Source organism: Oncorhynchus gorbuscha, linkage group LG08 (genome assembly GCF_021184085.1).
Source record: "Oncorhynchus gorbuscha isolate QuinsamMale2020 ecotype Even-year linkage group LG08, OgorEven_v1.0, whole genome shotgun sequence".
In the NCBI taxonomy this organism is placed as follows: domain Eukaryota; kingdom Metazoa; phylum Chordata; class Actinopteri; order Salmoniformes; family Salmonidae; genus Oncorhynchus; species Oncorhynchus gorbuscha.
The window spans coordinates 37399497-37412419 of record NC_060180.1 but is presented as its reverse complement, the minus strand read 5'-3'; the positions used below and the strand labels follow the sequence as shown (position 1 = coordinate 37412419).

At 49.6% G+C, this 12923-nt stretch overlaps 1 protein-coding gene across 1 annotated transcript; it reads right to left on the bottom strand.

The window, feature by feature from the left end:
* Positions 1 to 26: 26 nt before the first annotated feature.
* Positions 27 to 11594, bottom strand: ap1g2 (adaptor related protein complex 1 subunit gamma 2). Its single transcript, XM_046359325.1, has 22 exons — positions 11390 to 11594; positions 10644 to 10849; positions 10426 to 10550; positions 8349 to 8490; positions 8009 to 8105; positions 7713 to 7789; positions 7386 to 7481; positions 6091 to 6171; positions 5143 to 5241; positions 4925 to 4980; positions 4110 to 4223; positions 3857 to 3997; positions 3506 to 3560; positions 3151 to 3273; positions 2919 to 3008; positions 2670 to 2797; positions 2374 to 2478; positions 2044 to 2188; positions 1753 to 1897; positions 1379 to 1533; positions 1104 to 1202; positions 27 to 1030 (listed from the first exon to the last, which is right to left on the bottom strand). Exons 2-22 carry the CDS (start codon positions 10842 to 10844, stop codon positions 932 to 934), a joined length of 2373 nt encoding a protein of 790 aa, XP_046215281.1. The 5' UTR covers positions 10845 to 10849; positions 11390 to 11594; the 3' UTR covers positions 27 to 931.
* Positions 11595 to 12923: the final 1329 nt, after the last annotated feature.

The following is a 12923-nucleotide window of genomic DNA, read 5'->3' as shown; positions in this document are numbered from 1 at the left end:
GAACTCTGAACATAATGCATTCACAATTCGATTTGATAACCTTTAATTACAAATGTCAAAGGCAATGCACACAAACTGAATTCTCTTTCCCGGTACTACACGTCGTTCACAGATAAAACAGAAACTCCCACCTCAAAATAAAGTCTATATACACATAGGTGATAATACCTCTGCTCCAAAGGGGGTTCTGAGTGACAGGCACAGGGGAAGAGAGGAGCAGTTGGTAAATAGAGGTAGGGAGGAGGAGAGTACACCAATGGAAGGCATGTACCTTTAAGTATGGATAAGGCGTAGTGTTAGTGGATGCTAATCACACGGCTCAGATTGACGAGAGGGAACTGTAACAGTGAGCCACAACAGTAGGTAGGTAAGTAGTCCCGGAGTGAAAGAAAAGTTGTCGTGGTTGCACGGGTCAAGACTTCAAGGGACTCTCTTAAACGACTATCCCGACAGATTGTCTTTCAGGGGGACAGTCTTGGTTGCACAGTTCTCAGGATAGATTTATCTTCTGATTGGACAAGTCCCACGGGGCCAGGCAGACAGCTGCATATTACTATTGTTGGTTGATGTGACACCAAATACACACCAAAGATACTGCCATTAATACTGTTGGTTATGCTATGGGAAATGTAATACCAGTAGTCCAATCAGAAGCTGAAAAGGTCATGGTGACAATGGCTTTTAGGGTGACAGTATCAAGAGTTTATCTACATAAATCCCTGCCAACTGTAGGGGGACATTTTCCACAGTTCTTTATTTAGAAAAATAAAGAAGAGTCATTTGGAAAAACATCAGGTTGTACTGTAGAATAGTTGATTGACAGAGGATACCCTCTGTGTATGATTGACAGGCAGCTGTCAGGTAGAATGGATCCCCACTCCTGGGCCTGGTCGGTTGTCAGTGTTGATGGACAGGTTGATTTCAGATGTCATTACCAGGCGGGGCTGGGAAATGAGTCGATCTGCACCGTGTCCTGGCAGACAAAGTCCTGGCTGGTGTAGCACACGCGCACCCTCATTTTCAGACTCACCTGGTTGGGAAGGAAGTGAATGTTTAGCTCATTGTGAGTGTGGCAACCACGGACTGACTGAACGAAGACCCACCTTGTTGGGGTTGTTGAGGAGCACAGTCTGGGTCACCTGACCTAAGCTGTGTGCGGGGATGATGTCACCACTCGGAGCCTTCATCTGTAACTGGACACTCTGAGGCGGATGGGAGTGAGAGACAAAGGTCATGAATAGCCTATAATTAGGGCCCAGGGTTTTTCCTGGTCTGGTCACATGGTCTAGAGACGTCTACTCATAACGTACAAGTTTGGAATACCAAATAAGGTAAGCAAGGTAGCCTGACAAGCGGACCCAAAGACAGACGGACAGACCTTGGGTACTGCTGCTTGCAGGGTGAGGCTGGTGATCTCCCTGTCAGTAGAGTTGGTGGCAGTGAGGGTAATGGTCATGCCCGTGTCTGTCTGTCTGTCAGTCTGTAGTTTCAGTGTCACGCCGTTCTTCTCATACACTATAACACTAGGTGGCACTATGGAAACACAAAGAAACATCGGTCACACTGGGCGCCCATGAAATTCAGCACCACAAAACAGACCATCACTAAATACATGATGAAGATGTGGTGCATCTTTCGCATGTGTTCATTCAAGTACATCTTCATAATGTATTTCTGATGGCTTTGTCCATCTCTCTGAAAAGCCCCATCTCCGTTTCTCGTCCGCTCTCACTCAGCAGCTCCGTGTCTCACCAGGTGTGACGTCCAGGCCTCCCAGCAGGTCCAGTAAGTCTCCCCCAGCCGTGCTGCTAACAGGGCCTAGTGCTGTGGTGGACAGGGCGGGGCTGGGCTGGGGAGGCTCCCCAGAACCACCTAGCAGGTCCAACAGATCACACACCTTGACAAGGGAAAATGAGGGAAATATTCCAAATTGAGTTACTTTTGAGAGATTTCGCTTGAGAAAGGACACTATACGTCAAGTCTATACTTCATATCCAGATAGCTGAACTACCAAAGTTTATTGCAGTCATTTTCATCCCTTACCTGGTTAGCAGGTCCCTGGGGTAATACTACTTCCTGTGTCCGTTTGGTTGGCTCCATCTCTTTGATAGACCCCCCTGCTGATTCTCCATTGGTATGTCCCGGTGAGCTCTTGTCAATCACTGGCATTCTCTCCAGAACGGCAGCCCTGCGAACACAGCTCTCTTAGCAGTGTAATGGGCAAAGCAAAAGTGGCTACCATGACGAAGACCATAATTGAGTCACCGAGGGGCTGCCATTTCCCCTCAGCGTTGTATTCATAGATATAACAATATATGTGTACATCATTGGCTATCACTGACAATACACTGAATGCATATGCATATGGACTACCTCATGTGGTCGTATTTCTTAAACAGAGCGTTGTATTCCACTGCCCTCTGCTGGAGTTCCACGTCGATGCAGCTGCCGTAGATGCTGACGATGCTCCTAATGCGACTGCCGGACAGGGCCGAGGAGAGGAAAAGCAGCAGCAAACAAGAGCTATTTTAGTATTCTCTACGTCAGCAATGAGAGTCACAAGTCCCAAGACCCCCACGCAGTGGGCAAAACTGACATACGCAGTTTTCAGTGGCTGCTGTCTAGCGGTTGAAGCTGTGTTCTGAGGGGTGCGAGATAATGATGCTTACTCCACGTTGTGTGTTATGCGTGTGCTGAGTTTCATTGTCGCTGTGAGAGCGAAGCCCCTGGTTGCCGGCGACGACATATGCGACTGTAGAACCGTTTCCAAGGCGTCCAGGACGTCATCCTCTGCCACCTAATGGCAGGACAGAGGACACAACAAGAACCGTCTCGGTTTTATGACAGTTAATATTGTATCGTCAATGGGTATTAACCATGCCGGTGTAAAAACGACCACAGCATCCTCTGTCATGTACCTGAACAGGTTCTGTCTCCTCACACTCGCCTCTCAGAAGCAGGTCTCCATACTCCCCAATACACCAGCATGCCACCTGTACCAGGGATTGCTGCACACACAAACCAACAATGTTGCACAGTTCCACAGCTGAGAATAGAGGTGAACCAGGGCATTGAGGTCATCCGGACTGACAACACAAATCCCATTTCGACAGAGCGTGGCACACAAACACATTCACACTAAAGCCATACCACTGAGATGTCTGTAATCAGGGCTCTGTACAGCTTGTGGACCGTGTAGCAGTGGAGTTCTGTCGCTGTGGTGATGAGCTGGATCAGGTTGGGAACAGTCTCGTCCCTCACGTCGCCCCCTGCCTAAACGAGATGGTACTACTGTCAAACACAGGAAAGGTCTCGACTAGTCCAGACGGGGCAAAAAGTGGCAATGTGTGCGTGGCCACCCAGACAGCTTGACGTACAGCGGGGTGATATAAGTGGGATACATCTTGGGGGTTATTTACAATAGCGGGTCATAGTTAAAACAAGTCGTACGCTAGTTCAAACCAGTCACCAGGTGATTGTGGTGCAGTAGAGTGTCAGTATTTACCGTGGTGAGGACATGCAGGATGGTGTCAATGTGCCAGCGCTGAGAGGGAGCATACCTGACAGAGACACGGAGACAAGAGACTCAGTGGTGTTCAGTGCTGCGGCTCAGACACAAAACACAGACAGTGACACGCAGCGAGGGCAGGCTACTGGCTAGTGTTCAGTGTTCAGTGGTAGAACAGCCCGATGGCAGTGAGACACATACAGACACAGAGAGCAAGACACAAACACAGTACCACAACCTGACACAGGGACAGGGAAACATTCACATAGACAGAGATACAAAATGAGACATCCAGATACACAGAGACATTTAAAGCCCGCTAGACAGATGACGGGGCCAGCCCAGTACCTCTCTGCAGCGTTGAAGATGCCCGAGGTGGTGTGTGCTCTGAGCTCTGGGGGACAGCTGGAGAGGAAGAGGAGCAGCTCTTTCATCAGAGAGCGGATGTTGACGGCTGACACCAGGGCCAGAGAAAGCTCCAGTGCCCGGCTGAGGGATAAACACAAAGAAGATGGTAACTAGATACTGTTACTCTCTACAGTCATATGCCACCGTCCATTGTGGCTAACTGGCAGTGCACGCTCAGAAATCAACACAGTACCGTTTGACAGAAGCATCCTGGTCCTTCAGGCAGTCCACTATGGTCCCTCTGTGACGCTGCACTGCATTGTGGTCCGTCTGAACAATCTTCTGTAGGGAAGTCATTGAGATGTACCTGTGCACGAACAAAACGGTTTTAGACATAGACAGAGAAAAGACGCGTTACATTTGTGTGTGTTTCTGGACGTGTAGAAGGGCTGTGATAGTTTGTCAATACAACTGGTGCATGGACACATTTCACAGAACAAACTTTCCTTCTGCAACTATCCTTTCCAAGGTCTCCCTCAATCACGCATCTTCCGCAAACAATTTTTATCTGTGTGCTGCCTGACCGCTCTCCTCTTAAGTTTAAGGTCTTTGAAATGTATATCTGGTGTAGCGATCTGCGATCACTCTGCATGCGGAGAGAACGGTCACATCTGCAGCTGATCCAGTCTAGCAGCGTTCCACCAGCCACAGGGGAGGACACGCTTTAAGCCTGGGACCAAGACCAGAATAACCTGCTGGGCCAGACAGGCCCCTACGGGAACAATCCCAACAGGAACAGACAGACAAAAAGGAAACACAGCGTACAGACAGCCCCACAACCCTGTCTGTCACCGTCAGGCCTCTAGCTCAACAATCACAGGAATAGACATTACAGACTGTGTTTAGATGCAATAGAACGCACAGGTTTGTCTGCCTCGGGCAACAATGAGCTTCTAAGCAACAATAAGCTTCTAAGCAATGGGTTATAGAAACCATGAAGAAGGTCCAAATCAGGACCAGATGAGATAAAAGGGAGAGACAGAGGGAAGGAGGGGGGGGGGCACTAACCGGATGTTCCTATCGTTGTTCAGAAGAAATCGCCCCAGGATGTTCACAGCTAGGACCTGTCGCACACACACACAACAAAACACAACCTAGACATACGGCCTCTGATGTACATCCATGTTAGCTGCATTGGCCTCTACCACCTGTAGCACATTCAAAACGATGTGAGCACATACAAACAAAACAACTGATTTGATGATGGTATCACACGCGGCACTTACCCTCAAGCCACTTTCCGATTTGATGTCCATGACCGTGAGAACTGTTTCATACAACACAGCACTGCCTGCGGTCTTACTGCTGTCTGTGTTCGTGGCCACCTGTATAAAGAAGCAGTATATATGGGTTCGCGCCCAGGCTCTGTCCTAACCGGCCGCGACCGGAAGTTCAGTGGGGCGACGCACAATTGGCCTAGCGTCGTCCGGGTTAGGGAGGGGTTGGCCGGTAGGGATATCCTTGTCTCATCGCACACCAGCGACTCCTGTGGCGGGCCGGGAGCAGTGCGTGCTAACCAAGGTTTCCAGGTGCGCGCTGTTTCCTCCGACACATTGGTGCGGCTGGCTTCCGGGTTGGATGCGCGCTGTGTTAAGAAGCAGTGTGGCTTGGTTGGGTTGTGTATCGGAGGACGCATGACTTTCAACCTTCGTCTCTCCCGAGCCCGTACGGGAGTTGTAGCGATAAGACAAGATAGTAGCTAACAATTGGATACCACAAAATTGGGGAGAAAAAGGGGTCAAATTCAACAACAAAAAAGAAAGGGGAAAAAAAAGAAAAAGTATATAAATATTGGATCATAAACTGGGAGGTTTGAGCCCTGAATGCTGATTGGCTGACAGACGGTGCTATATCAGATTGCATACCACGGGTATGAAAAAAAAATTATTTTTTTACTGCTCTAATTACATTAGCGGCCAGTTTATAATAGCAATAAGGCACCTCTGGGGTTTGTGGTATATGGCCAATATACCATGGCTGAGGGCTGTGTCTAGGCACTCCGTGTTGCGTCGTACAGTAGAGCAGCCCTTAGCCGTGGTATATTGGCGATATACCACACCACCTCGGGCCTTTATTGCTTAAATAGAATCATTTCAACAACAACAACCCTGCAAGACTATTTACTGGTGAAAATCCTGCCGTGTAAATCCTTGTGTGTGGTTTCATTACTGTACCTGGGCCAGCAGGTCATTCACGGCATCACTAGCTGTTTCATTATTACGACCCAGGATCCTCAGCAACCGAAGAATGCGCACCTAGTGATGGATAGGCAGAAAGAGAAATACACTATATATACGCAAAAGTATGTGGGCGCCACTTCAAATAGTGGATTCGGCTATTTCAGCTGTTGCTGACAGGTGAATAAAATCTAGCACACAGCCATGCAATCTCCAATAGAGAAACATAGGCAGTAGAATGGCCTCGCTGAAGAGCTCAGTGACTTTCAACGTGGCAGCGTCATAGGATGCCACCTTTCCAACAAGTCAGTTTGTCAAATGTCTGCCCAGGTCAAGTGCTGTTATTGTGAAGTGGAAACAAAGAGGAGCAACAACAGCTAAGCCGCAAGGTGGTAGGTCACACAAGCTCACAGAACATGACCGCCGAGTGCTGAAGCGCCTAGCGTGTAAAACCCATCTGTCCTCGGTTGCAACACTCCCTACCGAGTCCCAAACTGCCTCTTGAAACTATGTCAGCACAATAACCGTTTGTTGGGAGCTTCATGAAATGGGTTTCCATGGCCGAGCAGCCACAAACAATCCTAAGAGCACCATGCGCAGCAATGCCAAATGTCGGCTGGAGTGGTGTAAAGCTCGCTGCCATTGGACTCTGGAGCTGTGGAAACGCATTCTCGGGAGTGATGAATCACACTTTTAGTGGAGGAGGAATAATGGTCTGGGGAAGTTTTTCATAGTTCAGACTCGGCCCCTTAGTTCCAGTGAAGGGAAATAATAACACTACAGCATACAATGACATTCTAGATGATTCTGTGCTTCCAAATTTGTGGCAACAGTTTGGGGAAGGCCTTTTCCTGTAACAACATGACAATGTCCCTGTGCACAAAGCAAGGTCCATCCAGAAATGGTTTGTCGAGATCGGCTGTGGAAGAACTTGACTGGCCTGCACAGAGCCCTGACCTCAACCCCATCGAACACCTTTGGGATGAATTGGAAAGCCGACTGCGAGCCAGACCTAATCGACCAACATCAGTTACTGACCTCACTAATGCTCATGGCTGAATGGAAGCAAGTCCCTGCAGCAATGTTCCAACATCTAGTGGAAAGCCTTCCCAGAAGAGTGGAGGCTGTTATAGCAGCAAAGAGGGGACCAACTCCATATTAATCCCCATGATTTTGGAACGAGATGTTTGAAGAGCAGGTGTCCATATACATTTGGTCATGTAGTGTACGCATGTTCAGTCACAAAAGTGACTCCAATTCACCTGGTAAAATAAATGATTTAAAACACTGACCTGTAGGAAGGGGTCACTGATACCAGCCACGTTGTGTTCTGGAGAGTAACCAGACATCACCAGACCTTTCATTATCTGGACCAGCTCCGGCACCGCCTAGACCAAACACACACACACACACACGGAGTCAAAATCACAGATCATCATCTAAGGATGTGGGAGAATGTGCAACCGTGTACCATTTTTCACAAGTATCGATTTGGCATTTGTTACAGCGTATAACCAAATCTATAACTTTCAAGGGGCTGAAATGTAATGTCTCAAGTTGAGTGGATGTACTGGAATGGGGTGAGATGAGCTGTGTGAGTGTATGTATGTGCATTTTACCTTGCGAAACTGCTCTAGTGTTTCTGGGTTGCGCTCACACAGCTCAGTGATCAGAACCACAGCTCCATGTAACACCCCTGCAATCAGACCAAACCACGAGGGGAATAATTGCCACCCGGACACTGTTTACTAAGCTAAAACATACATAGTAATGGCTAATCTGTCAAAATACAAGACTACATACTGTACTCAAAAGTAACAGACTGTGAAACAGTTAGGCACAGGAAGATCGACAGAAAGGAGCAGACGGTGAACAGCCGGTAATATAAGAGCAAAGCAAATGACGACAGACTCACCATGGTTCTTTTCAGAGAGCAGGGATCGAGATGCAGGGGTAAACAGCTCTCCTAGTTCTGGTACTTTCCTCACAATGTGCACCGCACAAAGAGCAGCCTGAAATGTCAGTGTCATCGCGATCAGCTTCATAACAAAAACAACCTTCAATGTCAGCACATCACTTTACGTCTCACCCTCAGTTCAGTCTGCATGACGGTTTCCCTTAGTCTGTTGCAATGCAGTGTTTTACAGTAGTGCTCAAGATGGATTGGTTTGGGTTTCTGCATTACCAAGGTCAGCCATGAAGGCGTGATGAAAGGAGTGGCATTGTGTGTGTGTGTGTCTACAGAGACTGCTCACCTTCTTTTTGATGTAGGAGTTAGAGGCTCTGAGGAGGCGGTCGATCTCTGGGGCCAGGTCTCGACACATCTCAGCTGAGCCCATACAGCCCAGAGTACACAGAGCCAGAGACTGGACATACTGACTGCTGTGGGACAGGTCACTGAGATGGGGGTTTAATGAGAATTCATCAATTGCTTTGTGCTCAGGTAGAGGTTACTAGACCACTAGTTCAATGTTTATGTATGGCAACATTGATCGTACACAGACTAGACATGACCATGGAACTGTATGAGAATGCTGTCTGACTGTCTCAGCGTTTCGTCCGTCTGTGTCAGCATTCCGTCCGTCTGACTATGTTAGCGATCCGTCCGACTGTCTCAGCGTTCCGTCAGTCTGTCTGACCGTGTCAGCGTTCCGTCTGACCGTGTCAGCGTTCCGTCCGTCTGTCCGCGTCAGCGTTCCGTCAGTCCGTGTCAGCGTTCCGTCCGTCCGTCCGCTCAGCGTTCCGTCCGTCCGTCCGGCTCAGCGTTCCGTCCGTCCGTCCGGCTCAGCGTTCCGTCCGTCCGTCCGTCCGAGCGTTCCGTCCGTCCGTCCGTCCGAGCGTTCCGTCCGTCCGTCCGGCTCAGCGTTCCGTCCGTCCGTCCGGCTCAGCGTTCCGTCCGTCCGTCCGGCTCAGCGTTCCGTCCGTCCGTCCGGCTCAGCGTTCCGTCCGTCCGTCCGGCTCAGCGTTCCGTCCGTCCGGCTCAGCGTTCCGTCCGTCCGTCCGGCTCAGCGTTCCGTCCGTCCGTCCGTCCGGCTCAGCGTTCCGTCCGTCCGTCCGTCCGGCTCAGCGTTCCGTCCGTCCGTCCGTCCGGCTCAGCGTTCCGTCCGTCCGTCCGGCTCAGCGTTCCGTCCGTCCGTCCGGCTCAGCGTTACGTCCGTCCGTCCGTCCGGCTCAGCGTTACGTCCGTCCGTCCGTCGGCTCAGCGTTCCGTCCGTCCGTCCGTCCGGCTCAGCGTTCCGTCCGTCCGTCCGTCCGGCTCAGCGTTCCGTCCGTCCGTCCGTCCGGCTCAGCGTTCCGTCCGTCCGTCCGTCCGGCTCAGCGTTCCGTCCGTCCGTCCGGCTCAGCGTTCCGTCCGTCCGTCCGTCCGGCTCAGCGTTCCGTCCGTCCGTCCGGCTCAGCTTTCCGTCCGTCCGTCCGTCTCAGCGTTCCGTCCGTCCGTCCGTCCGGCTCAGCGTTCCCGTCCGTCCGTCCGGCTCAGCGTTCGTCCGTCCGTCCGTCCGGCTCAGCGTTCCGTCCGTCCGTCCGTCCGGCTCAGCGTTCCGTCCGTCCGTCCGTCGGCTCAGCGTTACGTCCGTCAGCGTTCGTCCGCTCCGTCCGTCCGTCCGTCCGTCCGGCTCAGCGTTACGTCCGTCCGTCCGTCCGGCTCAGCGTTACGTCCGTCCGTCCGTCCGGCTCAGCGTTCCGTCCGTCCGTCCGGCTCAGCGTTCCGTCCGTCCGTCCGGCTCAGCGTTCCGTCCGTCCGTCCGGCTCAGCGTTCCGTCCGTCCGACTCAGCGTTCCGTCCGTCCGTCTCAGCGTTCCCGTCCGTCCGACTCAGCGTTCCCGTCCGTCCGACTCAGCGTTCCGTCCGTCCGACTCAGCGTTCCGTCCGTCCGACTCAGCGTTACGTCCGTCCGTCCGACTCAGCGTTCCGTCCGTCCGTCCGACTCAGCGTTCCGTCCGTCCGACTCAGCGTTCCGTCCGTCCGACTCAGCGTTCCGTCCGTCCGACTCAGCGTTCCGTCCGTCCGACTCAGCGTTCCGTCCGTCCGACTCAGCGTTCCGTCCGTCCGACTCAGCGTTCCGTCCGTCCGACTCAGCGTTCCGCCCGCCCGTCCCAGGAGTTCGTTCCGTCCGCCCGTCTCAGCGTTCGTTCCGTCTGACTTTTTCAGAGTCATGTCTCTCTGATTGTCATAGTTACGTCTGTCTGTCTTATACAAGTTTCAAGATTTGTTTTCACGTTCACAAGTACAGTGAATGCCTTTCTTGCTAGCTCTTTCCCAACAATGCAGTAATCACTTCAAATTTTCATACTTCCAATTTCATGGTAAAATTGCTGATAAAACTGTCCTTACTTCTTGATGGAGTTAGTGATGAGAAGGCTAGCATCCTGCTTCTCGTCTAGAAGCATCATGGCACCCAGGTACCCAACACGCTTCTCATTGTACCGAGGGCTGGCAATCAGACGCACACACTCCATCTGAGATCAGAGAGGGAGTTGGGGAGTTGTTGGGATACAAATATAGTAAATATACCAAACACTACAGACATCTTAAGAGACACTTTTCATTACCTGACCGAAGTGGGCGGGGTAACCCAGCATGTGCACATACAGCAGCTTTGCCAGATTGTGAGAGCGCGTCCCATTGTCAGCCTGTCTGAACTGCGCCCGGATTGCAGCACACTCCCTCTGGATCACACCACGCTCCTCTCCCTGTGTACGGGCTCCTCTGATCACCCTGATCATCTCCTGCAGGCGCACAGACGGAGACATGGCTCCTGTGTGTATGTGTTTGTGTGGGACAGAAAGAGGTAGGTTTCAGAATTAGAGATGTTCAACAGACATACAAAAAGACCCACACATACTAACCTGAATAAGAAAATGCATTGACTATCGGTGCACGTCAGACAACAAAGCAGGTAAAACAACTAATAAGTTATTCATGAGCACCTGTAAAATCATTAACATTTACTGTACAGTCATTTGAATATAGAGATAATACTCCTGAAGTGCAGGGGTTGTTAATAAATTACAATGAAAAGTGAAACACGAAACAACCATGTACAACCATAAACCTTACAAGATACAGGCAGCCGTGACGTCAATATTATCTTGATACAATGTGTCGAATGAATTCACCTAGCATTGCTAGCCACAACACACCGCAGCAATTGCCTAGAAATGCAGTTCATTAGGCGATCTACTTTTACAACATGTTTAGGGTAAACCCTACCAAAGCGATGTCAACTATGCATTTATTTAGCCAATTAATGCTCGATAACCTCGGATTACATGGGAGCTCGATGCTAGTCGCTTACCTTCAGAAAGTGAAAACGCCCCTAGAAAAGAACCAAGCCGTTTCTGTGCTTAATTAACAGCGATGTTGTCAACATTAATTAAACTCTTCCCTCAGAAATGAATGGGCAACTAAAACTACTCGGCGGCTATCTTGGATGGACGCCTAACTGTACGGTCCTCAAGCTTCATGTGAAAACCATAATGGCAGCATCACTTCCGCCATCTGATCTCTGACTGGGCTTGAACTCCGCCCCTTAGGAAAACTGTAGGCGATCTACGTGGAGGTCGGTGTCCTTGACAACAGGTGGAAGATGGATGAGGTGGGGGTGCAGTTACTGATGGTACATGGTCAGATAGAGAAGTGATCACCGGAATAATTACAATGAAGGTAAATTACAATGAAGGTAAATGGTCAGTCTCCTTTACAGTTATTTTTATACATAAAATGTGTGTGCCGTGTGTATATATATTTCAGTGTGTGCAAGAGCAGTGAGATGATTGTGATTTTTTTTTTTTAAGTTTAAAAGCGTGCAAGCACGGACTTTTCCCGTCTGCTTCCCTGCCACTGCAGACATGTCAAAATATTCAATAAACACATTTATGTGGTGTGGGCCAAGAGCTCTATTACATCATGTTGTTTCAAAACAGTGGTGACACATCATATATTGCATAGTGTGATAACATGAAAGTAGTGCTGATTATCTAGGGCCTGTCCTGACTGTTCTGCAGCCCTAGGCAAAACAGAAGAAATGCTTTCTGTGATTGGTTCGGACGGGACAACAACAAACAATCATCTGTGGATGTGGAAATCAAGGCAAGTCTGGACAGGACCAAATAAAGACGTAGGCGTCGGGCCATGCTTACTGAGGTGTAGCCTACAGTGTCGCCTGAAAAACAAGCGGTTAGCTCTATTAGTCCTGACTATTCAATTTGTCTATTTAAGCTCTGCATATCAGCTACCCAACTTTATCAGGAGTTATCCTGAACCTATTTGCAATGTGTACACAATGGGAAATCAGAAGATTTTTCCTTTTGACCATGATCAGCTCATAAAAAAAATGGACAGATACAAACTTGAACCCACTGATCATGACAATTTACCCCACAGGGTGAAACTCCTGGACAGCAGTTGGGAGCAGCCTCTTTAGGATACGTTGTTTGCTAACATGTCAGCACATTTTTTATTTGATTGGGCGCCATTTAGGTTCGGCTATTTGATCGGAGAAACATGCACGATGTAAAAAGTGTCATTATTGTCATACATTTTATCTCCAGCCTGTAGGCTACAAAAAGGCCACATACTCTTTCTACCATATGGTACATCCAGTGGGGAATGTAGAATTAATTTCTTCCCAGTACGGAACCAAGCGCATGCACCAACATTTACATACACAATCCCTATTAATTCAATAGGATCCATGTGGGCCTAGTCGTACATCCATCCACTTGCAACATATGAGGTGAATGGAAAAAGACATCTGTTACACAAAATGCCAAATTTGGCTGATGTTTCAGGTCAGAATCTATGCAATCCACTGGCGCATTTCAGTGTCG